This window comes from Mustela putorius, unplaced genomic scaffold (assembly GCF_011764305.1).
Source record: "Mustela putorius furo isolate JIRA1106 unplaced genomic scaffold, ASM1176430v1.1 tig00003846_pilon_pilon_pilon, whole genome shotgun sequence".
In the NCBI taxonomy this organism is placed as follows: domain Eukaryota; kingdom Metazoa; phylum Chordata; class Mammalia; order Carnivora; family Mustelidae; genus Mustela; species Mustela putorius.
Genome location: NW_025421999.1, coordinates 12,656,827 through 12,682,647, shown reverse-complemented (window position 1 = coordinate 12,682,647; position 25,821 = coordinate 12,656,827). Strand labels below are relative to the sequence as shown.

Below are 25,821 nucleotides of genomic sequence, written 5' to 3'. Positions count from 1 at the left end.
AAATAAATAAAATCTTTAAGAAAGGAAAAAAAAGGACTGGCCACAGCGGGAGTGTTTTAGACCACAGAATTGGCAAATCTGGGCCTTTTCTATTGGAGAACTAATTATTAAATATTTATTCACATGCCACTGATCTGAGGAAATTTGTATTAAGTTTGTCAGGTCCAATTCAGATTCAGGGAGAATGAGTTTATGTCTCCGAATCATTTGAGCCCAGTTATCAACTGGACCTTTAGATACCCAGAACTTTCAGCAGAGAAGCAACACATACACATTTTCATAACTGCTCTCTTAGATCTAGAGCAGATTCTTTCCCTATTCATCTCTACACTATGACTCATTCTTAAACATCACAAACTTCTTAATCACTGTAATTCATCCTAAGACACCAATGAGTACTAGAGTCACCATTACTTTATGTACTATTAAGAATAAAAAACACTGGGACACCTGGGTGGCTCAGTTGGTTAAGCAGCTGCTTTCAACTCAGGTCATGATCCCAGCGTCCTGGGATGGAGTCCCACATTGGGCTCCTTGCTCCACAGGGAGCATGCTTCTCCCTCTGACTCTGCCTGTCACTCTGCCTGCCTGTGCTCGCTCTTGCACTCTCTCTCTCTGACAAATAAATAAAATCTTAAACAAAAAAAAAAAGGAATAAAAAACATTGCCAATTAAAATGACATATCAACTCTAAGATGCATCCTGGTATCAAAAATACTGAAATTTTTTAAATGTTCACAATAAAAACTGATGGGAAAAATAATTTCTATACTGCTTACCATTGTTTTCCAATCCCAGAATCTTAGTTCCACATCTCCTTTCACTCTTGATATGCTACTCCTAGATCTCCTACCTTAATGGCTTCCCCAGTGCATATTTACACTCACAAGTATCTTTATTTGTGAGTTATAAACAGAATGAATTCTGTTCTCTAATAGGGAAGATTATAATTCTGAGAATAGATGCAAAATAAGAAAAGAAAATGATAAAGCATTGGAATTTGGTAGCAGGAGAGGAAAGGAGCATAAAGAAGTAGAAAGGGAGGCATCTCTGAGAAGCAGTAGATTGTGGAACTGAGAAAGAAGCAAAAAAGATTACACGTAAAATGGCCTGAGCAATATGGATCACTATAAAGCCTATTTTAATTTCATGGCGGGGAATAGTTTATTACCAGGATAATAACTTCCCTAAAAGTGCTCTCGCTGCTTTGAGAAGATATGAACTTAGCCTAATGTAACTAAAATGACATGACATGAATCCCACCTAACTTCCCTAACTAACATAATGAAGAGAAATAAAACATATTTTCTGACTTTTAGCAAATCACCAATTAAAGTTCAATAATACTTTTGAGGTATCTCGACTTTTATCAACACTCTCAAAACACCTGGAAATGATTCTACTTACTCTCCATCCACTTCTGGTCTTCTACATACACAATGAAACTTGCCGCCAAAATCTATATAAAGATCATTTTCTACAATATGGAAGATTCGTCCAATGACTAGTTTATCCTTGGCAGGTCCCATCTGTGTAAGAGGAGAATGTCTCAGCATAGATGCAAAGGATTCCACATTTTTTGGAGAGCCCTAAAAAAAAAAGAGGAGAGATTTATATGCATATAATTCAAAATAAAGGTATAATATGATAGATGTAATAAAATCTTACAGGGGAAACTTCTAAAAGTCAACATGCTGTATATTTATATTTTGTGGCAATACGAAAAAAATATTTCAATGGAATTTTCCTTGAAAAAACTAGATATACTCTTCAACTTCCTCTTCCTCCTTTTCCTTTTTGAAGAGGAAACCAAGAAAAGTACTTATGAGAAATGGTGCTAATGTCATGGCTCAGAGTAGAATCTGGAATATGAGCAAAGTAAGGACTATCCTTAGACAAAACCTCCTACCATGGGGACAGAGGGGGCTCAGAGTCTGAGCATGTGAGTAGGGCATCCAAGAAGGTGATTAACTTTATTCCTAATACTGATCATCTGGGGTGGGGGGGAACACCTTCAAATTCAAGTTTAGTGGGAGTAACTAAACAGTATGGAGGTTCCTCAAAAAATGAAAAAGAGAATTACCATATGATCCATTAATCCCACTATTGGGAATTTAACCAATTAGAAAATGAAAAACAATTAGAAAAGATACATGCACCCCTAAGTTTACTGTAGCATTATTTACAACAAAAGCAACCCAAGTATCCAGTGACAAATGAATGGAAAAAGAAAATGTAGTATAAATATACAACAGAATATTACTCAGCTACAAAAGAAAAAAAAAAGAGATCTTGCCATTTTCAACAATATGGATGGAACCTAGAGCATACAATCCTACATAAAATAAGTCAGAAGAAGAAAGACAATTATCAGATGATTTCACTCTTATGTGGAATTTCGTGATTTCTCTCATATATGAAATTTAAGAAACAAAATAAACAAATGAACAAATAAAGAGACAAACAAAAAAACAGACTCTTTAATAAAGAGAACAAACTGGTGGTTGCCAGAGGGAGAAGTAGGAGAGGGAAGGAATGAGTGAAACTGATCAAGGGGATTAAGAGTACACCTATCATATGAGCATTAATGTACAGAACTGCTGACTCATATCATATACCCCAACTAATATGACACTGTATGTTAATTATACTTCAATAAAAAATAGCCCAAAAAAGGGGTTTTTTTTTTGTTGTTGTTTAAATACAGATTAAGATAAAAGTGATTAAGGATCCTTCAATTACCAGGATGAACATGAGTTCTTGCTATATAGTATTTTTAAACAGTTTTGTTATAATTTTCTTCTTTTTCCTAACGCAAAATTTCAAAGGAAAAATAGCTTCTTGTTTTGTGCTGCTCATTTTCTAGGAGTCTTTTTACATATTGAATGTACTTGAGGTATGACTGAACCTATAATGCAGACTCCTTTTTTTTTTTTAACTTACAAATTTTTTTCCAAACACATGGTTTTTCAGAAATCCATGAGTACAGACTTATACCTTCTACTTGTCTTTAATTTGTGTGTGGTGTCGTATGTGCATTCTCTGGCTCAAACTAAGGGAACTATTAAGTTTCTGTTTGTGAGAGCTAATTACAGAAGAATACTAACAATTTAATCTACCTACATCACGTATTTGGAATAACTTTTACATCTATTATTTCAGGGAGAATTATTAAGAGTTTGATAGTATGCTTTCTTTACAAACTATACAACCATTTTATGACTCATTTTTAAGGGATGTAGTACTCCAAGGATTACAAACTCAGATGCCAGGCTGGGTGGGGATGTGGTGAGCAGCAGAATATGCACCAGTCTCAAAGGCAGAGCCACGACAGCTCCAGCTGCAGCCGCAAATCGAGTCCAGGGCTGCCACATCTTTTGATTCTCCAAGAAAAGCCAGAAATCCACGTATGAACATAAAATTCCCAATTTTGCCATGTTTATTTTTTTTTAAAGCCTTTTAGGGATGCCTGGGTGGCTCAGTCAGTTAGGCGCCTGCCTTCAACTCAGGTCATGACCCAAGGGTCCTGGGATTAAGCCCCACATCAGGGTCCCAGCTCCTCGAGGAGCCCGCTTCTCCCTCTCCCACTGCCTGCCACTCTCCCTGCTTGTACTCTCTCTCTCCTCTCTCTGACAAATAAATAAAATATTTTTAAAAAATAAAAATTTAAAAAGCCTTTTACTTTATCAATCTGGTAAAACAAACTCTGACCCAAAGACCAAAAACTTATGACCTCTGCCTCAAGAAAAAGAAAGTCAAAAGAAAAGAAAGTCAAAACATTTGGCTGATGCCAAGTACCTCAGACGCAGGAAGGTTATCGTGACAGATTTCAGTGAGTCAAAACTCACTGGGAAGGAATCCTGAGCACCCAAGTGCTCACCTAAACCAAAAACAAATCTACATGCCAAAAAAGCTGAAAAGGTAGCAGGAATATTACGCTTTCAGCCATACCACTAGTTTTAGAACTCCACAGAGTATATTAAAGATACTTAAGCACCTCAAAAAAATAGCTCTTTTTGTAGGGAGCCAAGGGCAAAACAAACTCTACGCAGGCACAGGCTATGAGTTGCCCTCTAGAGGTAGCGCAAAGAGTCACACCAACCCAGCAGGGACAAGAGCTGCTACTGTAAAGTTCCACTAGGAGCCACTATGTCACCCATAAAGGCTCTGACCAGAGTAGCTGAAAAGAGCACTGCTCAAAGACAAAGGAGAGTATCAGCTTCTGGGTCTCATCCTGCTTGCAGTCAAAGACGGTCTTTTCCTCTTCTTCCTATAATCTGCTTTCTCATCACCCCACTTCGGTGGTTGACAGCCCCTCCTTCCTCTCTCTCCTTCCTTTTCCTCCTCCTCGTCTTTCTCTCCCATCACCACCTTTGGAAGACTTTCAGTTGAAGCCATGGTCCAATTAAAACAGAAATTTCATAAAATTATGAATAATTATTTTTATACTGAAGCACAATCAACATATAATATGATGACATTATAAAAGTTTCAGGTATATAACATAATGATGTGTTATCTAGATACACCGTGAAATGATCACCACAATAAGCCTGGTTAACATCCATCACCATATATACTTACAATATAATTTTTTTTCTTGTGATGAGAATTTTTAAGATCTGGTCTCTTAGAACTTTCAAATATATGACACAGTATTATTAACTATAGTCAACATGTTGCATTACCTTGACCTATTTTTTAAGTCTGTAGCTTCTGACCCCATACACTCCCCCACCCCCCATCCCACCTCTGGGAACTCCTAATCTGTTCTCTGTATCTACGAGCTTTTTTTCTTATGAGCTTTGTTTTTATTTTTTGTTTGTTCAGATTCCACATGTAAGTGAGATCATACATATTTGTCTGCCTCTGTCTGACTTATTCCACTTAGCATCATGCCCTCAAGGTCTATCAATGTTGTTGCAAATGGCAAGATTTCCTTCTTTTTCATGACTGAACAATACCCATTATATATACATACACATATATGTATACAATATGTATATGTATCTGTACATATACATACTACAGTTTTTTCATTTATCCATCAAAGGAAACTTAGGCTGTCTCCATATCTTGGCTATTATAAATAAGGCTGCTATGAACATGGGGGTGCATACATCTTTTTGAGTTCATGTTTTTACTTTCTTCAGATAAACACCAGAAACAAAATTGCTGGCTCATATGGTAGTTCTACTCTTAATGTTTTTTTGGAAACCTCTGTGCCGTTTTTTTTCCCACAGTGGCTGTAGCAATTTACAATGCCACTAACAGTGTACAGGGTTCCCTTTTCTCTACATCCTCACGACACTTGTTATTTCTTATTTTTTTGATAATAGCTAGCAATATCTCACTGTAGTTTTGCTTTGTATTTCCCTTATGATTGACTATGATGAGCATTTTTTCATATACTTGTGGGTCAACCATATGTCTTCTTTAGAGAAATGTCTATTTAGAATTTAGAAATGTCTATTTAGAATTTAGAATGCTATTGAGTTATACGAGTTCTTTATATATTTTGAATATTAGCCTCTTATCAGACATAGGACTTGTAAATATTTTTCTCCCATTTAGTAGGATGACTTTCATTGTGCTGATGGTTTCCTTTCTTTGCTATAAGAAACTTTTCAGTCTGATGTAGTCCCACTTGTTTATTTTTGCTTTTGCTGTTTTTCCCTTTGGTGTCAAATTCAAAAAATTATCACCAAGACCTATGTCAAGGAGGCTACCACCTATGTTTTCTTCTAGGAGATTTATGGGTTCACAGTCCTTAATACATTTTGAGTTACTTTTTTGTGTATGCTGAAAGACAGTAGTCAAGTTTCAGTCTTTTGCATGTGGCTGTACAGTTTTCCATCACCATTTCCTAAAGAGACTATCCCTTTCCCTTGTTTATTCTTGTCTCTTTTGCCATAAATTAACTAAACATCTATGTGTGGGTTTATTTCTAGCTCTCTATTCTGTCCCATTGGTCTGTCTGTTTTTAATGCCCATAACATACTGTTTTGATTACTATAGCTTTGTAATATAGTTTGAAACCAGACACTGGTGTGTCCAGGTTTGTTCTTTTTTTTTTTTTTTTTTTCCAAGATTGCTTTGGCTATTCAGGGTATGAATAATTATATTTTAAAAGAGATTTTAAATTCAAATACTGTTTGAATTTTAAATACTGTTTTATGTTCCATTATTTTTGCTTCATTTCACAGTAGAAGTCAATGTATTTTCTGTAAGTGAAATAATTTTACCACAAGCCTAAGACCCTTGGATTAACCTGAATTTGTTTTTAAATTGTACACTTACTATTCTATTTGGATGCTATGTCAAGTAATCAGACAAGCTCTCCTTCAAAAATCATAATCAAGAACCATTTCTGAATTCCTCATTTACTTGTCAAATGTTGTCTAAAAATAATAAATGTAGCCTCAATCCACATTGACAACAACATTGTGAACTCCTTTTATGCTGATGCAGACAGCACAGGCTGTAGACACACAGTCACCCACTGGGTATACCATGGAGTTCAGTCTAACCCTGGTTATGGAAAATATTTCTATAAAGCTATAAGTTGTAATAGATAAAACAGGTACCTTAGAGGTGACTGTTTCCTTTAAGAATTAGTCACAGAATTCAGATTCCCTAAGTATCCCTGTTATTCTACTGTACCATTTTTTCCCTTTGAGGCCTAAAAGTTGAACAGGACTGTCCTGGTGGAATGGGGGAAGGTGAAGGGATTACAAATATAGCAAACAGTATCACTTTAATTTATTTTATTAAATGTGTTCAGTATTGAGTGCCTGTCATGTACCAGGCTCTATTCGAACCTTGATGTAAAAATATGTAAAATGGTAGGGAATACAGAGTTATGCCAACATGATAACGGACATTAGGGGCCAAAAACTTGCTGTAAACAACTTTTACCCTCACATTACGTTGTAAAGAGTCTTGTACTGTAGGCTAAGTGGCATTGGATTCAAAAGAGGTGTGCCATTAATGGGGTAACAGTACTTGTTCCTTGTTTTAAAAAGAAAACTTTGATAGCTGTATATAAGATGGACCAGAGAGAGAGGGAAAATGAAAAGTGAACTATTAAGAGTCTCCTCCAGTTAGCTAGGATAGAGATGATAAAGGACTTACACCGAAGCAGTGGCCATAGGAATATAGCCTAAGGAAAAAAGAGACATTTACCAAATAGCACAGGAGATGTTTGACCTCCAACTGGCTACAGAAAGTAAGGCAGAAAGGCAGCCATGAATGAGGTGTAAGAGCAGTACAGTAAGAGTTAGTTAGTTTTGCACATATGAGTTCATGATACCCATAAAATTTCAGGGAATACTGGCTATCTGATAGGTAGTTAAAGATAACGGTGCAAAGGGGCACCTGGGTGCCTCAGTCGGTTAAGTATCAGACTCTTGATTTCAGTCAGCTCATGATCTCAGCGTCATGAGACCGAGCCCCCATATCAGCTCCACATTCAGTGGAGTGTCTACTCCCTCTGCCCTTCTACCCCCATCATACCCTGCCAAAATAAATAAATAAATCTTTTTAAAAAAGAAATAATGGTACACATATTTATGTACATACTAACATAAATTTACACATTTACAGTGACATTATATAGAGATATTAGTTCTTCAAAATAAACATATCAAGTGCTAACTAATAATTTCTACATAGGACTAATTTTTCTTTGTATTACTTATTATAAAAAATCTAGGATGTGAAGTCCATGTATTCTTTTTTAAATTTATTTATTTATTTTAAATTAAATTTATTTATTTTCAGCATAACAGTATTCATTATTTTTTCACCACACCCAGTGCTCCATGCAATCCGTGCCCTCTGTAATACCCACCACCTGGTACCCCAACCTCCCACCCGCCTCACCACTTCAAACCCCTCAGATTGTTTTTCAGAGTCCATAGTCTCTCATGATTCACCTCCCCTTCCAATTTCCCCCAACTCCCTTTTCCTCTCTAACTCCCCATGTACTCCATGCTATTTGTTATCCTCCACAAATAACCATATGATAATTGACTCTCTCTGCTTATTTCACTCAGCATAATCTCTTCAAGTACCGTCCATGTTGCTACAAAAGTTGGGTATTCATCCTTTCTGATGGAGGCATAATACTCCATAGTGTATATGGACCACATTTTCCTTATCCATTCGTCCATTGAAGGGCATCTTGGTTCTTTCCATAGTTTGGCCACCGTGGCCATTGCTGCTATAAACATTGGGGTACAGATGGCCCTTCTTTTCACGACATCTGTATCTTTGGGGTAAATTCCCAGGAGTGCAATTGCAGGATCATAGGGAAGTTCCATTTTTAATTTCTTGAGGTATCTCCACACTGTTCTCCAAAGAGGCTGCACCAACTTGCATTTCCACCAACAGTGTAAGAGGGTTCCCCTTTCTCCACATCCCCTCCAATACATGTTGTTTCCTGTCTTGTTAATTTTGGCCATTCTAACTGGTGTAAGGTGATATCTCAATGTGGTTTTAATTTGAATCTCCCTGAGGGCTAGTGATGATGAACATTTTTTCATGTGTCTGATAGCCATTTGTATGTCTTCACTGGAGAAGTCTCTGTTCATATCCTCTGCCCATTTTTTGATATGATTGCCTGTTTTGTGTGTGTTGAGTTTGAGGAGTTCATTATAGATCCTGGGTATCAACCTTTTGTTTGTACTGTCATTTGCATTAAAGTTTCAATGTATATTAACTATATATAACTTTCATGCATATGAGGACATTTAATGTATAGCTTGGAATTAGAGGCTATTAGTGCTAAAAGAAACATGAAATATCAACTAGTCCAACTACCACACTTTACAGGCAAGTACCATACCTGCTATTCAAAACTACATAATATGGCTAAACAGTGATTCTTTTTTTTTTTTTTTTTTTTTTTTTTTTTTTTTTTTTTTAAAGATTTTATTCATTTATTTGACAGAGAGAAATCACAAGTAGATGGAGAGGCAGGCAGAGAGAGAGAGAGAGAGAGAGGGAAGCAGGCTCCCTTCTGAGCAGAGAGCCCGACGTGGGACTCGATCCCAGGACCCTGAGATCATGACCTGAGCCGAAGGCAGCAGCTTAACCCACTGAGCCACCCAGGCGCCCCTAAACAGTGATTCTTAAATGCAAGCTGCTTTGGAAGCTAAAAAGTAGATAGGACATTATTTTAAAACTTAAAGAAAACATACAGCAGAATAACAGAAATACTCAAGAAACTTCAGTTTTATGACCAACTCTGCCAATAAATAGCTAAAAAATCTTGAGGAACTTGTAGGTCTTAAATTTGTCTTCTCATTTGTAAAAGAAAAAAAATGGATTTGATAACTAAAAATTTTATTAATAGGAATTCTTAAATATTCTACAATATAAAAAGGGTTTTCTAAAGTAATAAACATTATAAATGAGGACAAATTCCTAGTACATATTGGAACATATGCTCAACGATTTCTTTTCTTTTTTTTTTTTTTAAGATTTTATTTATTTATTTGACAGACAGAGATCACAAGTAGGCAGAGAGGCAGGCAGAAAGAGAGGAGGAAGCAGGCTCCCTGCTGAGCAGAGAGCCCGGATGTGGGGCTGATCCCAGGACCCTGGGATCATGACCTGAGCCAAAGGCAGAGGCTTTAACCCACTGAGCCACCCAGGTGCCCCTGCTCAACGATTTCTTAGTGAAGAGGCATGATAAGGAAAAAAAAAGTTTAGAAATCTCTATAATAGAGATACACCATAGTAGCAGGAGAATAATTATGTTCAACAGGGAGAAACGGAATTACAGGAGGAGGCTGGATAATCAGTGGCTGTCTGTCCCTCTCTCTGATATGAGCTTGAGCCACACCCTCACAGATGCTGGGAGGCAAGTGGAGAGATGGACACAATCTGGGACCAAAGGATGCTTTAAAGGTTTCTAATAAGACAGAAGTTGCCTGACCAAAAGATAAGGCATGGAGATATATACACAGAACTGTACTTTCAACCATTCTGGGATATCAGACACTTCTAAAACTGAATTAAATGTCATGTTCTAAGATCCTATACAGTTTCTTTCTTTTAATTGAAGTATAATTAACATACAGTGCCATATTAGTTTCAGGTACACCATGTAATGATTCAACAGTTCTATACATTACTCAGTGCTCATCATGGTAAGCGTACTCTTAGTCCCACAAATCTGTTTTCCCCACCCCCACCCACTTCCCTTTTGGCAACCACCACTTTGTTCTCTGTATTTAAGAATCTGGGTTTGTTTGGGGGTTTTTTGTCTCTTTTTTCTTTGTTCATTTGTTTTGTTTCTCAAATTCCACATAAGTGAAATCATACGGTATCTGTCTTTCTCTGACTTATTTCACTTAGTATTATATCTTCTAGTTGTAGTACTATGCAACTTCTTTAATAACAGTCATCACATTTAAAATCAATTATCAAATGTTTGTCTTCTTTGCTCTACTTTGAGACAGAAAAGGAGATATCTGCTATGTTCACTATTAAAAAAGTTTACATGAATATATTATCTTAGTTCCTGGAAGCCAAATAAATAGGATGGATGTATTTCCTGACTATTCTAAAAAGACATTTCTGAAATCAATTTCCATCTATCCAAGGCACCACCCTTTTCTGTTACCCATGTTCCAATGTTTAACAAACTCGATGGTCAAAACATGTTTTCAGGAATCTGCTAAAAAATGCACTGCAAGGGCACCTGGGTGGCTCAGTGGGTGAAAGCCTCTGCCTTCGGCTCAGGTCATGATCCCAGGGTCCTGGAATAGAACCCCGCATTGGGCTCTCTGCTCAGCAGGGAGCCTGCTTCCTCCTCTCTCTCTCTGCCTGCCTCTCTCTGCCTACTTGTAATCTCTGTCTGTCCAATTTTTTTTTAAAGACTCTTAAAGACTCAATTTGCTTCCACTCAGAATAGAGGCTTATGGTGGGGGCGGGGCGAGGGAGAGGGGGAGTGGGTGGGAGGAGGAGTCATATGATTAATGGGAGTTTGAGCTCAGGCCCATTCCCTGAACTCACTGTGGTTATCTCTTCAGTTCTAGAATGCATAATGGGAATAGATTTACTCAGCAACTGGCAGAATGCCCACCTTAGTTCCTTAATCTGTGGAGTGAGGGCTATTAAGGTAGGAAAGGAGAAGTGGAAAATACCAGAACTTCTCCTACCTAAAGTACAAGTAAATTGAAGGCAATACTACATTCCTGGAGGCACCGCAAGGATTAGTGCCAAGGACCTAGAAGATACAGGGCTGGTGATTTCTACCACATCCCCACTTAACTTGCCTATGTGGCCCTGTAGAAAACCAACAGGTCCTAGATAATGGCAATTTATTATCACAAACTTAATGAAGTGGTAACTCCCACTGCAGCTGTTGTTCCAGATGTGATTTCAAGGCTGGAGGGAATCTCCCCCAGCACCTGGTATGTACTAACTGATCTGAAAAATGCTTTCTTTTTCTAGATCTGCTAATAAAGACTACACACCTCAGGGTTATACCAATTCACCAGCTCTGTGTCAAACTGGTCGACAAGGACTTTGCCATTTCATTCCACTGGATATTGTGTTGGTGTGTCACACAAACCTATTGGACCCGGAAGCAGAAAACTGCAACTACTCTAGACACATGTATTCCGGAGGGTGGGAAGTAAGTCTCACAAAAATGCTGGGCCTTGGTGAAATTCCTAGGAGGCCAGTGGTCTGGGACATGTCAAGATGCCCATTTTTCCCACTAAGAACAACGCACAGTACTTACTGGGTCTTTTTGGATTTTGGAGGCAACAAATACCTTATTTGGACATTCTTCTCCAACCCTTTCACCAAAGTAACACAAAAAGCAGCCAGTTTTGAGGGGGGTGCTCAGAAGAAGACAAAGCTCTGCAATAGGCCCAGACTACCAGGCAAGCTACTCTATCACTTGGGGTTTATGACCTGGCAGATGTGGTAGTGTTTCAAGTTTCTGTAGCAGAAAGAGATGTAGAATGGAGACTTTGCCAGACCTCTCTAGGCGAATCATAATGCAGAGTTGGAGCGGTCCTGAAGGACAGTGGTAAAAGAACAGCCCCCCAGTGGGCAGAACTGTGAGCAGTGTACTTGATGGCTTTGCCTGGAAGGAAAGACAGTCTAAAATACAGATCTATAGTAATTTGTGTAAAGTGACTAATGATTTTGCTGGATGGTCAGGGATTTAGAAGGGACATGAATGAGAAATAGATGACAAGACAAGGTCTGGGAAAGAGATATGTGGACGGTTTTCCCTGAATGGGCAGAGTGAGAAAATAAATCAGTCACATGTAATGATTTCTTCAGCAGAAGGAATGTGAATAATCAGGGGATGATAATCGGTCCTATGGATGCCAATTTCCTTCCCCAGCTATTCCTGTCCCCACAAATGGACTCAAAATAAAAGCCGCTCAGCAGCAGGGATGTGCTTCTGTCTCAGTGGTAGAGGGGGTATCTCAACATGTCCCAGACTGTTAGCCAATGAAAAATTTCACCAAGGTGGCAAGTCCCTGAATTTTTATGATGGAGGTTACACATGGATTCAGAAACATTCAGAAACACTGACTCATACTGATTTAGCTATAGCCACTGCTAAATGACCAATCTGCCAACAGGAGAGACCAATAGCAAGCTTCCAATATAGCATCATTCCCTGAAATTATCATATGGCTACCTGGCTGCAGGTTACAGTGGGCCATTCTATATCGAAAGGACAGTGATATATGATCACTGGAATAAACACTTACTCTAAATGTAGATTTGCCTTTCCTACCCACAAAGCTTCGGTCAAGACTTAGAGACTCCCTTATTCATTGTCCTGGTATTCTACACAGCAGCTTCTAACCAAAGAAATCATTTTATAAGAAATGATGTGTGATAATGGGCTCATGACTATGGAATTCACTGATCTTACCAGTGCTGGGCCTGGCAGACTAGTGAAATAATCTTTAAAAACAACAACAAAAAAAAAAAAAAAAAAAAAACTTTCTATTTGAGATCATTGTAAATTCCCATGTGATTAAAAGAAATAATACATAGAGATCCCTTCCAACCTTTTACCCAGTTCTCTCAAGGTTAACATCTAAGATCATATAAGATACCACAACCAGGAAACCGACATTGATACAATTCACCAATAATATTCAGATTCTACCAGTTTTATATGCAATTACTTGTATGTATATTTAGTTCTTCACAACTTTATCCCATGTGAAGACTCACGTATTAACCACAGTTACAGGACAGTGCCTTCACTGCACAGATCCCTCGTGTTGCCCTTCTGTAACTCCCCATCTTCCTTCTGACCACCACCCCTACCTCTAACTCTTAGCAACCACTGATCTCTTCTCCATCTCAATAATTCTGGGATTTCAAGAATGTCACCAACAGTCTTAAACCGGCTTTTTTCATTCAGCATAACACTCCTGAGAATCATTCAAGTTGTTCTGTGTATTAATTGTTTGTTCCTTTTTCCTTCTAAGTAGTATTCCATAGTATGGATGGACCACAGTTGGCTTTATCATTCAACAGCTGGAGAACACTTGGGCTATTTCCAGTTTTTGGCTATTACAAATAAAGCTGCTATGGACATTTATGTACAAGTTTTTATATGAACATGAGTTTTCATCTCTCTGGGATAAACACTGTGCACTAGTGTACACATATCTTTTCTGATAGAACCCAACATTTCAATTTGGGTAACTGACCAGAGAGGAGCTGCTGAACTGCTGACTTCTGAGAATGAAGTCCACCATTCATTATCTGCCAGTGGCCAAGAACAGAATGCTTGAAAAAAACAAGGCAAAACCCAAAAAGAATCAACTGTTTAGTTTTATTCCCAAATCCCTACAAACCACGTTCCACTCAACTATGATAGTTTCCTTTATTTCCTTTATTATTTAATGCCAACAGATAAAAACAAACTTAAGGGGCATAGTCATTTTATTAAAAATATTACACTACAGGAACGCCTGGCTGGCTCAGTTGGTACAGCATGTGACTCTTGATCTTGGGGTTGTGAGAAATTACTTAAAATAAAAAACTCTTTGGCGCACTGGGTGGCTCTGTCAGTTAAATGTCCGACTCTTGATCCCAGCTCAGGTCTTTATCTCAGGCTGCTGAGTTCAAGCTCTACGGTAGTCTCCACAATGGGTATGGAGCTACTTTAAAAAAAGAAAAAAAAAAGGAGAAATAAAGTCTTAAAAAACACTTTAAAACATTTTCTAAATTAGTATATAATTAAAAGAGGAAATTTTAATATAATCTTTAAAAGAAAAATAAAACCCAAACACCTTAAAAGAATGGAGATTTCTGATTAATAAAGATTCACTAAGTTAATACTGACTTGGGAAGTCATAAAAGACTCTCACAGGGTATGATCATATCATATGACCATCCATGAAACAAAATACCTACAGGATATATTCAGATTATATTTATCTTTTCTTTTAGGAAATGTATAGTATTATTTATATTACGGATGTTGACTTTTCCCTAGAGATTTATACCTACCTCAATTCACTTTTTTAACATTTTTATATTAACTGGTAATTTTCTTTAAATATGCTTTGAAAATGTTAAGACTCCACTGTGAAACTAAAGACCTCAAAAGATTTTTCTTACAAACTTAGGGATAACTCACCTAGAATTTCATAATGTAAAAACCAGCTGGCACCACAGCTAAAACCATAAATATTTTTCAACATACTTTTACATAATTCCTTTTTAAAGCATTAGGATAATTTTTAAAGTTGTCAATATAAAATAGTGAGAAAACAAGTTAAATAAAACTGTAGAATATTGCTACTATATGAACTTAGTAGGCTTAAAACTTACACTAAAAATAAGAATTTTCCCCTTCATATTAAAACAAATCCTTTAAATAAGCTTTATGTTGGATTTTTCTAGTGTTCTGAAAGGATAAAATATCTGATTCATATATTCTGCCTTCTGGAACATTCCAGCATCTTGAAATAAAAAATATCAATAAGAAATATCCATGAAAAAGTGAAAAATAACATTTTTAAAAATCTGCATGAAACCTAATATATTGCTAAAATAAAACTATAAACTGTCTTGTAACACCAGTATTCTACATAAACTAAAATAGTAAAATGTTATTCTCTATCTTAAAAGAATAAAATGTTCTACTGTGTAGTGCCTTGCAAACCATTTTCCAATGTGCTGAAAAGTCATATGCTACCCTCTACCGTTAAGAAAGAGTATTAGTCACAAAGCAGAAAACCAATTATTTGCTCAACTATTGCCACCTTGTGGCTATAAAATAGGTCATCTGCTATTGCAGAGCTTCAGTTGACTTATTAACACATTTACAAATCTCTATTGTCTAAGTGACACAAGAGCATCAGAGGTTTTAAAGTATTTCTTTAAAAAAAAAAAAAGAGGGGGTGCCTGGGTGGCTCAGTGGGTTAAGCCTCTGCCTTCAGCTCAGGTCATGATCCCAGGGTCCCGGGATGAAGCACCAAATTGGCTTCTCTGCTCAGCAGGGAGCCTGCTTCCCCCTCTCTCTGCCTGCCTCTCCGCCTACTTGTGATCTCTCTCTCTCTCTCTGTCAAATAAATAAATAAAATCTTTAAAAAAATTAAAAAATTAAAAATTTAAATTTAAATTTAAAAAAGAGGGAAAAGTATCTAAGTTAAAAAAATATACTTAGCACATACCTACCTAGTCCTCTAAACATAAGAATGTGTTATGTTGGTTACAAAAGTGAGAGGAACTGGTCCCTACCCTGAAAAACCGAACAAATAAAAAACTAATTGAAGAGATAGCTGTGTAAACCAGTAATAAAGGTAATAAACCAAAGAAAAACAGAAATGGGTAAGTGAGCATGGAATGAATATGGCACCTACAAACCCGCATACCAAACAATGGCATTTCAGGTCATTTAAATTTGAGATTCCTTTAGCTAGTAGATTCAGTGAAATCTTAGGATAAGTATTTCATGATGAACAGCCTTCATTAAATTCCTGTCTGCAGGGGAAGTTTCCTCTGGAGGATAAAACCTGCCTGGCTCGTACTGAGAATCACTTACTTCCAAGGTGCGCATACACACACTGAAGTCAGCACTCTAAGGATAAGAATGAAATCAACAGGTAAAATTTCAACCTATATAGTTGACTATACATATATATTGTTAAATCCAGTAGTTGGCCAACCAAGATATTATAAATGTACAGGCTTAATACTAATATAAATCAACAAATATAAATCAACAAATATATATCCAACCCCTAACGTATATAAAGGGTGAATAAAAAATGATCCCTGATCTCCAGGAACTACAATCTAAAACACAGGATAGAACGAGTTCTTAAATGACTTCAATATAACTTAAGAGTTGTGTGTGTACCATAAAGGGAATATAAAACAAAGCTTCAGGACATTCGAAAGGAGTTTCGTCTGGTTAATGAGACAATAAACACCTAATGGAAGAGATGATTTTTATAATAGAATTTGCAGGCAGGGAAACTAATTCCTGGGGAAAGAGCAAAGATAAAGAAACAATGATTTGTTTGGGTAACAGTGAACTATTTATTTCCACACAGAAAAATTTTTGAGCAGAAACCATGCATAGATAAAAATTACATAGAGCCCCAAAATATATGTCATAAAAGTAGTATTTTGTTAGGATAAGTCTATTTTATGGTTCAAATTTAGAGCATTTGCTTATTATGAAGTCAAAAAAATGTGAAAATGCAGTTATTTTCATAAAAAGCACAAGATGAACGCCCAAAGAACAAATAATCCAATTAAGAAATGGGCAGAGGACATGAACAGACATTTATGCAAAGAGACATCCAAATAGCCAACACACACATGAAGAAGTGCTCAACATCACTCGGCTTCAGGGAAATATAAATCAAAATCACGAGACACCACCTCACACCAGTCAGAATGGCTAAAATTAACAAGTCAGGAAATGACAGATGCTGGGGAGGATACGGAGAAAGGGGAACCCTCCTACACTGTTGGTGGGAATGCAAGCTGGTGCAGCCACTCTGGAAAACAGCATGGAGGTTCCTCAAAAAGTTGAAAATAGAGCTACCTTATGACCCAGTAATCACACTACTGGATATTTACCCTAAAGATACAAATGTAGTGATCCGAAAAGGCACATGCACCCAAATGTTTATAGCAGCAATGTTCACAATAGCCAAATTATGGAAAGAACCTAGATGTCCATCAACAGATGAATGGATAAAGATGTGGTGTGTGTGTGTGTGTGTGTGCATATGTATATGTATGTGTACATATACATATATACACATACATATACATATGCACATACATACAATGGAATATTATGGAATGGAATACACATACATACAATGGAATATTATGCAGCCACCAAAAGAAATGAAATTTTGCCATTTGCAACGACGTGGATCGAACTAGAGGGTATTATGCTTAGCGAAATAAGTCAATCAGAGAAAGACAATTATCATAAGATCTCCCTGGTATGAGGAAGTTGAGAGGCAGAGTGGGGGGTTTGGGGGATAGGGAAGGAAAAAATGAAACAAGATGGGATTGAGAGGGAGACAAACCAAAAGAAACTCAATCTCACAAAACAAACGGAGGGTTGCTGGGAGTGGGGGGGTAGGGATAGGGTTGTTGGGTTATGGACATTGGGGAGGGTATATGCTATGGTGAGTGCTCTGAAGTGTGTAAGCCTGACAATTCAAAGATCTGTATCCCTGGGGCAAATAATACATTATATGTTAATTAAAATAATTATTAATTTTTAAAAAGCACAAGTTGGTATCAGTGGTGAGGAATAACAACCCTAGTTCCCAATTTCTGTATTTTGTTTTGACAGCTCAATATCCATAAATACCCCACATGGGAAAAAAATATCCCACATGGATAGAGGTGAGGAAACAGGCATTGTCATGTGCTCTAAGAGGGAGGTGGTACAAACAGGTTTGTCTATCAAAACTCAAACTGGGGGTTCCTGGGTGGCTCAGTCATTAAGTGTCTGCCTCATGATTCCAGGATTCTGGGATCGAGACCCACATCAGGCTCCCTGCTCAGTGGGAAGCCTGCTTCTCCCTCTCTCACTCCTCCTGCTTGTGTCCCCTCTCTCACTATCTCTGTCAAATAAATAAATAAAATCTTAAAAAAAAAAAAAAAAACACCCTCAATTGCCTGGATACTTCGATCTAGCATATATCCCATAAGCATGCAAAAAATATGTAAATACTCACTGCAGCACAGTCTGTATTTAAAAAAAAAAAAGAACAACAAAACAGAAAACCACCTAGAAGCTCATTAATGAAGGCCTGGTTAAATCAATTATGCTACATCCATACCATGGAATACCAAGCAAATTTTTTTCAATGAGGTAATAATAATTATATATATATAATGTGTAATATACATTACACATATATAATAAGGAAAATATTCCTAGTTATACTTACCTAAAAGCAGCAACTCTCAGGAATAGCAACTAAACTATACTGAGTGCTTACTAAGCACCAGGCATTTGTGCTAAGTGTTTATTTATTTATTTTTATTTAAAGATATTTATTTACTTATTTATTTGAGAGAGAGAGAGAGTATAAGAGGGGAGAAGGTCAGAGGGAGAAGCAGACTCCCTGCAGAACTGAGAGCCCGATGCTGGACTCGATTCCGAGACTCCAGGATCATGACCTGAGCCGAAGGCAGTGGCTTAACCCACTGAGCCACTCAGGTGCCCCTATGCTAAGTGTTTAAACAATAAATTCATTTAATCTCATAACAACCTCATGAAAAAGTATTTTTTCAAGAAAAAGGAAAAGAAGATATAGAGATATTAAGTAATTTCCCAAGAAAACACAGCTAGTAAATGACGAAAGAACCAGGATTCAAACCAAAACTGAGTCCAGAGCTTATACTCTTCTACAGGAATAATATAATTCAAAACAGTACCAACCAATTTGTGTTTGGATGTAGAAATTACTTAAAAATAAAATCTTTAGGGGCCCCTGGGAGGCTCATTCAGTTAAGTGTCTGACTTTAGCTCAGGTCATGACCTCAGAGTCCTGGGATGGAGCCCCCTGACAGGCTCTGCACCCAGCAGGGAGTCAACTTCTCCCTCTTCCTCTGCCCCTCCCTCCACGGTTTTTCCTCTCTCTCTCAAATAAATAAATAAATTAAAAAAAATCATATCAAATCAAATCAAATCTTTACAGGTGCCTGTAAGGTGGCTCAGTCAGTTAAGCGTGTGACTCTTTTGTTTTTTTTAAGATTTTATTTATTTGACAGACAGAGATCACAAGTAGGCAGAGAACAGGCAGAGAGAGGCGGGGGAAGACGGCTCCCCGCTGAGCAGAGAGCCGGATGTGGGGCCAATCCAAGGACCGGGAGATCACGACCGAGCTGAAGGCAGAGGCCCAACCCACTGAGCCACCCAGGCACCCCAAGTATTTGACTCTTAATTTTGGCTCAGGTCATCATCTCAGAGTCATGAGATCCTGCCCCATGTTGGGTTCTACACTGGAAAAAGCCTGCTTAAATTCTCTTTCCCTCTTCCTTTACCCCTCCCTTGCTTTCTCGTTCTCAAAAAAAACCCCAAAAAACCACCACCAACAACAACAAAAACACTTTCAAATTATTCCCTATGATCTCATTTGCTATTCAAAAATAAAACAAACAAACAAACAAACAAACACAAAAACAAAAACAAAACAAATACATTCTCCAGCCTGAAAAGTGAGGAAAAGGAATGGGAGGCGTTTACATTTTCCATTATAATCTTCAATGCTACTTGAACTTTCTTTTTACAGTAAGCAAATATTATTTTTATACTTTTTCAAAAATTTTGACCATACAACAAAGATGAACTTCATTCATCTTGTAAACTCAAGATACTCTCCAATTCATTAGATCCAGAAACTTCAAAAAGTGGAAGTTTCTTCATAAAGTTGAATCTCTTTTAACATCTCTCAACTGCTCATATTAATCATCATAAATATAAGTCAGAAAACCACTAAAAACTCCAATAAACCCTTTAATTAATTAAAATTAATTTGGTATTTTCAGTTTCTTTACTTTTAAAATTGTTTCTTCCTCAATTATTATTCTGGTCAAGCACACCTAACTGATATGCTAATATGTAAATGCTAAAATATGTACTATTCTTAGCTATACAACTGTTTGTGAGCAATAACACACATCTCAATTCAAAGACAACCCAGGCAAAATTAACATACGAAACAATAGATGTTGGCAAGAATATGGAGAAAAGGGGAAGGCTCCTACACTGTTGGTGAGGGTGCAAACTGGTGCAGCCACTCTGGAAAACAGAATGGAGCTTCCTCAAAAACTTAAAAGTAGAACCATCCTACGATTGAGCAACTGCACTACTAGGTTTTTACCCAAAAGATACAAAATTACAGATAGGAAGGGATACATCCACCACAATGTTTATAGCAACATTATCAATGATAACCAAGCCACTGAAAGAGCCCAAGTCCAATGACTGATGAATGGATAAAGATGTGGTATAGTGGAATATTACTCAGCCATCAAAAACAATGAAATTGGGGCACCCGGGTGGCTCAGTGGGTTAAGCCGCTGCCTTCAGCTCAGGTCATGATCTCAGGGTCCTAGGATCGAGTCCCACATTGGGCTCTCTGCTCAGCAGGGGGCCTGCTTCCCTTCCTCTCTCTCTGCCTGCCTCTCTGCCTACTTGTGATCTCTGTCAAATAAATAAGTAAAATCTTTAAAAAAAAAAAATGAAATCTTGCCATTTGCAAGGATGGGTTTAGAGTGTATTATGCTAAGTGAAAAATACCAAATGATTTCATTAGGAATCTAGGCAACAGAACAGATGAATGTGTGGGAAGGGAAGAAAATAAGAGGGGAGAGGGGAAAGCAAATCATAAGAAACTCTTAATGATAAAGAACTGAGGGTGGATAGAGGGCGGTGAGTAGGGGATGGATTAAATAGGTGATGGCTATTAAGGCGGGCACCTGTAATGATGTAAGTGATGAGTCACTAAATTCTCCTCCTAAAAGCCATACTACACTACATGCTAACTAACTAGAATTTAAATAAAAATATAGAAGGAAAACAAAGACAGCCCAGGTACAATGAAGTTCAAATATGCACTATGTGTACTATTCACTCATTCACCCATTTGGCAAACACTTATTAGTGCCCACTAAAGGTCAATCACTGTGCTAGGTGCTGGGGATATAACAGAACAAGACAGACAAGGTCTCTACCCTTTGAAATTTATATTCTAGTGGGGTAAAAAGCCAGGAAAAGCTTTATTCTGAAGTATGCACATGTTACTCAGGAACCACAAGTTAACATACTAATGATCACAAATGACCTTAAATTAGAAAAAAACAGAATGGCATGTACATTTTTTTTAACTTAAAGTTTAATTTTTATTAATTATTTAGGAAAGCAGTGGGATTTCATTCAAAGAACTGTGCAATCCTGGAAGCATCTCTCTCTGTGAAACTATTCCTTGAAGACAGGAGACTGGAGGAGAAATGGCTGAGGACACAAAGCTAAAATGTACTAAGTTAAAGCTTACTCTGCAGCAGTCCCTGGACTGAGAGCAATTTCAAATGTATTATTTCAGGGTGCCTGGGTGGCTCAGTGGTTAAGTGTCTGCCTTCGGCTCAGGTTATGATCCTAGAGTCCTGGGATTGACCCCTACATCAGGCTCCCTGCTCAGCAGAAAGCCTGCTTCGCCCTCTCCCACTCCCCCTGCTTGTGTTCCCTCTCTCACTGTGTCCTTCTCTGTCAAATACATAAAAAATCTTTTTTAAAAAAATGTATTATTTCATGCAAACTCCACCATAACCCCAGAGTACTATGCCCACTTTGAGATAAGAAAGCAAACTAAGATAGGCTAATTAACTTGCCCAAAATTAATGGGTAAGATGGCTGCACTGACTGGGTCCTGAATGGCAGCAGGCTGGTAATGGAGAGATGTGTATTTAATCTTGTAGGCAGTGTGAAGAAGGGCTTATAAGATTCTCAAGCAAAGCAAAAAAGAGCATCTCATTAAGTCTGATTACACAGCCCAACTTTGGGAAGTTAACTCTGTCCACTGAGTATAATGACCACTGGAGTCAGTGGCATCAATTAAGAATGAGTAAAGGTTTCCACATAACTGGAAATGTTCCAAAGCTAAGAGCTCTTAGAATGGAGACTACAACCCAGCCTCCCAACACCCTCCACTCCAGGGAATTTTCCTTCCTTCCATTAAACAGTAAAGTTGAAAAATCTTGAATATGTGAACCGCAAGTCACAAATATGTTTGTTGTTTTTTTTAAAAGAAGAGCCCACCTTGGTGCTCGAATTCACTCTGAGATCATGATCTGAGCTGAGATCAAGAGTCGGACACTTAACTGACTGAGCCACCCAGGCACCCCATAACCAAATACATTTAACCTCCATCTCGTAAATAATGTTTTCTAAACTGTGTTAGGAAAAGAAAAAGTGCTCGGAGAGACTCTACTCAGTCTAAACTGGAATGAACAATTCTAAGAGCTGTGCTGGACTTCCAAGAAACACTCCAGCCTCCTCTTGGAAAAACCAAAGGGAAAGGAAGGCAATGGAATCCAGATCATGCTCAAATACTTTAGTTGTTTCCTTCAGTAAACAAACATTTTTAACCATGTGAAACCCCCAAGTATGATCGCCATATGGCGTTTCAAACAGTCTACCTATGATGTTGTAATTTCACTCTTGCCACAATTAACTCAGCGGTTGAGAATTATTTTCTGGTGGTTTCTGAATGTGTCTGGAATGTGGTAATAAAGCATGCAGGAAGGGGTGTAAGTGAGAAATGTTGGAAGATGAGAAATAAGGAAATCCCTTACCTATAAATGTATTTTGGGGAAGGCAAATGTGAATTATATTTATACATTTCCTACTTTACCACACTTAATCTTCACATCCACCAAGGATGAATTTAAATCCATCTATTAGTCAGTTTCAGGTCAGTCACCAGCATCCTTTTAGAATTTTATGATTTTCTCAAGTATGATAGACAAAAGTGCACCCCCCTTCCCAATATGTCCATATCCTAATCCCTGGAATTTGTGATTATGTTACCTTCCATAACAAAGGAAAATTAAATTGCACATGGAATTAAGGTTGCTAATCGGTTAACTTTAAAACAGGGAGATTATTCTGCATTATCTGGGTGAGTTCAAAGTAATCACAACAGGCTTGTAACTGGAAGAGAGGTCAGACTGATATGATGTGAGGACTCAATCTACTGTTGCTAGCTTTAAAAATGATAGGAGGGCAGTAAGTCATGGATCGCATCCATCCTCTACAAGCTGGAAAGGCAAAGAACAGATCCCACCCAGAACCTACAGAGAGGAACAAAACCTTCCAACACCTTGACTGGAGCCCACTGACACATCAATCAGACTTCTCACCTACAGCACTAAACATAATAAACCTGTGTTGTCTTAAGCCACTAAACTTGTGGTAGCTTGTTATGGAAGCAAATAGAAAACTAATAAAACGGGCTTCTTCTAATCCTTGGATTTTAGGAAAGTTTTGCCATTAGTAACTATTAACAATTACTACTAAATTCCTGGTAGTTTTCTATAATCCAGGACACTGCCAGGCTCTGAACTGTTGGGTGCTGGTCTCCAAAGAAATGCGTATAGAAATTGAGAGCGTTTATTTTTATATAATTTAACACTGCCAAACATCCAATTTCATGTCTATTGAATCTAATAAAAAACTGTGACTCCTATTTATGCCGATCTCTTCCATTTCACTTATCCAGTAATTCTACCCTATTTTTACAAAGTATCGCCTGAAACATGTGGAATTTTTTTTTTTGTCATTTACAGAAAAGGAAAGCAAAGCACTGACCGGTTAACTCATCTGCTCAAGTTCACAGAGACAGTAATTCTCTTTCAACTATTCACTGAATTAAGTGTTTATAAAGAGCGCTGCACGCCAGACGCCAAGCTCCATGCTGGAACCTCCTGGGTCTAAAAAACTAGCCGGCAGAGACCCCGTCCTTCCCCGGTGTGAGTCCACTTCGTCTCTGAGACCCAGGAGTCGCCCCAGACCGCCTCACGGGCAGCGCTCCCTGCTGGTTTCCCGTCCAGCACTCACCCAGGAAGATGGGCGCAAAGGAGTGCGGACAACGCAGGTCCAGCACGTACCTGCCGCACAGAAGTACCACAAATGGAGAAAAACACCAACCCCTAGCTCTCTTCGGACTAGCCTGCCGCAAGGCCAAGACACACCCCAGATCCTAGCTCCACCCCTACCCCAGGCTCCGCCCCGACTCCCACGCCACCCACCACGCCCGGGCTCCCCTCAAACCCCAGCCGCAGCCGGGTCCCACGCGTCTCCGGCGAGCTCCCGCCACTCACGGTCTTCTCCCCGAGCTCCGCCTTCCGCCACAGCTTCGAATGCCGCTCCAGAGCGCTCGCGAAGCCGCCTTGGCGCATTTTAGGCTCTGTGGAATCGGAACTCTCACTCCCGGAGCTACTCTCGGTGCCTGCGCCTCGACAGGGCCGAGAAAGAAGAAACACTCGCCGGAGCTGGCTCTCGGCAGTGACGGCACGGGTCCTACACAGCGCCGCCATGACGGTTCCGCAACCTTTGACCTTGGACCTCTCCGCAGGCGCGCAGGCCACGGGGCGGAGCAACGAATGGTCCACCCTCCGCCGGAGCGCAGGCGACCCGGGAGTGTAATGCCGCTTGTGTAGGCGGGCGTGCGGAGAAATGGTTATACTAAAATCGGTGAATTATATCGGTGGTGCCTAGGGGTCCTCTACTGGCTGTGATCTGCTAGGTTTTTCATGGAAAGTGTTTTTGACTTGCAGGAATTTCGTTCCTCAGAGCATCGTTTGGCCCTTGTCCTCCTGCAAATTCTGGTATTACGTCTGGGACGTGCTAGCCCCACCTCATGGGCTTTTACCCCGGATGGCCGCAAGGCTTGTTTTTCGGGTCTCTGCTCAGACAGGAGGTTCTCCGTGATTACCTTATTTAGAACTGGAACCCCAAACACATTGTCGGATTCCCCGGGTTTCCTTTGCACCATTTAGCATTCTTAATATTGCTATAATTGCTTATTGCATAATTGCTATTAAGTTTACTTAACACCGTTTCTCTTTGCTTTCCCAAATTTGTAAACTCTTGGCTGTTGGATCCCTGACACCGGGCACACAGTGGGGTTCAGTGAACTTGTGTGAAATCCTGGGTCCAGGTTTGTCTTTTGCAGCCTCTTCTGAGATCCACTGACATTCAAAAATTAATCTAAGACGTTTTTGTCACCTGTAGGTAGCTACAATTCCTTCTAAGTAATTACATTTCGGAGTGTGCATCAGAGACTCCCACCCTCATTCATGATTTTCTCCCTTTTCCTCGTCAATGTTAATTCCCAGAATTTGCCCACCCTTTTCAAAACCAAGTGTTGATAAACTAAGCTGTCCATCTATCTTCTATCAGTTTTATATTAATCCACAGTTATTTTAGGGGAGATGACAAGGCCCTTTACAGTTCATTTGCAAGTATTTTGACAGAAGTAATTTTTATGTGACCACAGCCCTTTTTTAGTAGTATCTGACTACAGGGGCGCCTCAGTGGCTCAGTTGGTTGGGCGACTGTCTTCGGCTCAGGTCATGACCCTGGAGTCCCCGGATTGAGTCCCCCCATCAGGCTCCCTTGCTTGGCAGGGAGTCTGCTTCTCCCTCTAACCCTCCCCCTTCTCATGCTCTCCACATTAACCTTGGAACGGTGTGTAATTTTATGCACCACGCAGTTTAGTACTACTAGCCAATTAGGGTAATCCTTACATAAATTCACGA

The 25,821-nt window shown here is 38.7% G+C and overlaps 1 protein-coding gene across 2 annotated transcripts in view; it reads right to left on the bottom strand.

Annotated features, from left to right (window-relative positions):
• The window catches only part of LOC101690827 (28S ribosomal protein S28, mitochondrial), a 111,267-nt gene extending 86,629 nt beyond the window's left edge, over positions 1-24,638 (bottom strand). Inside the window, exons 1-2 of one of the 2 annotated variants that reach the window (XM_045063179.1) lie at positions 24,382-24,638; positions 1,408-1,589 (exon numbers count right to left, since the gene is read on the bottom strand). In XM_045063179.1, the coding sequence (XP_044919114.1) occupies positions 1,408-1,589; positions 24,382-24,597 (398 nt within the window). In that variant the 5' untranslated portion in view covers positions 24,598-24,638. The remainder of the gene's footprint in view (positions 1-1,407; positions 1,590-24,381) is intronic. The other variant, XM_004774233.3, reaches the window with a different exon arrangement.
• Positions 24,639-25,821: the final 1,183 nt, after the last annotated feature.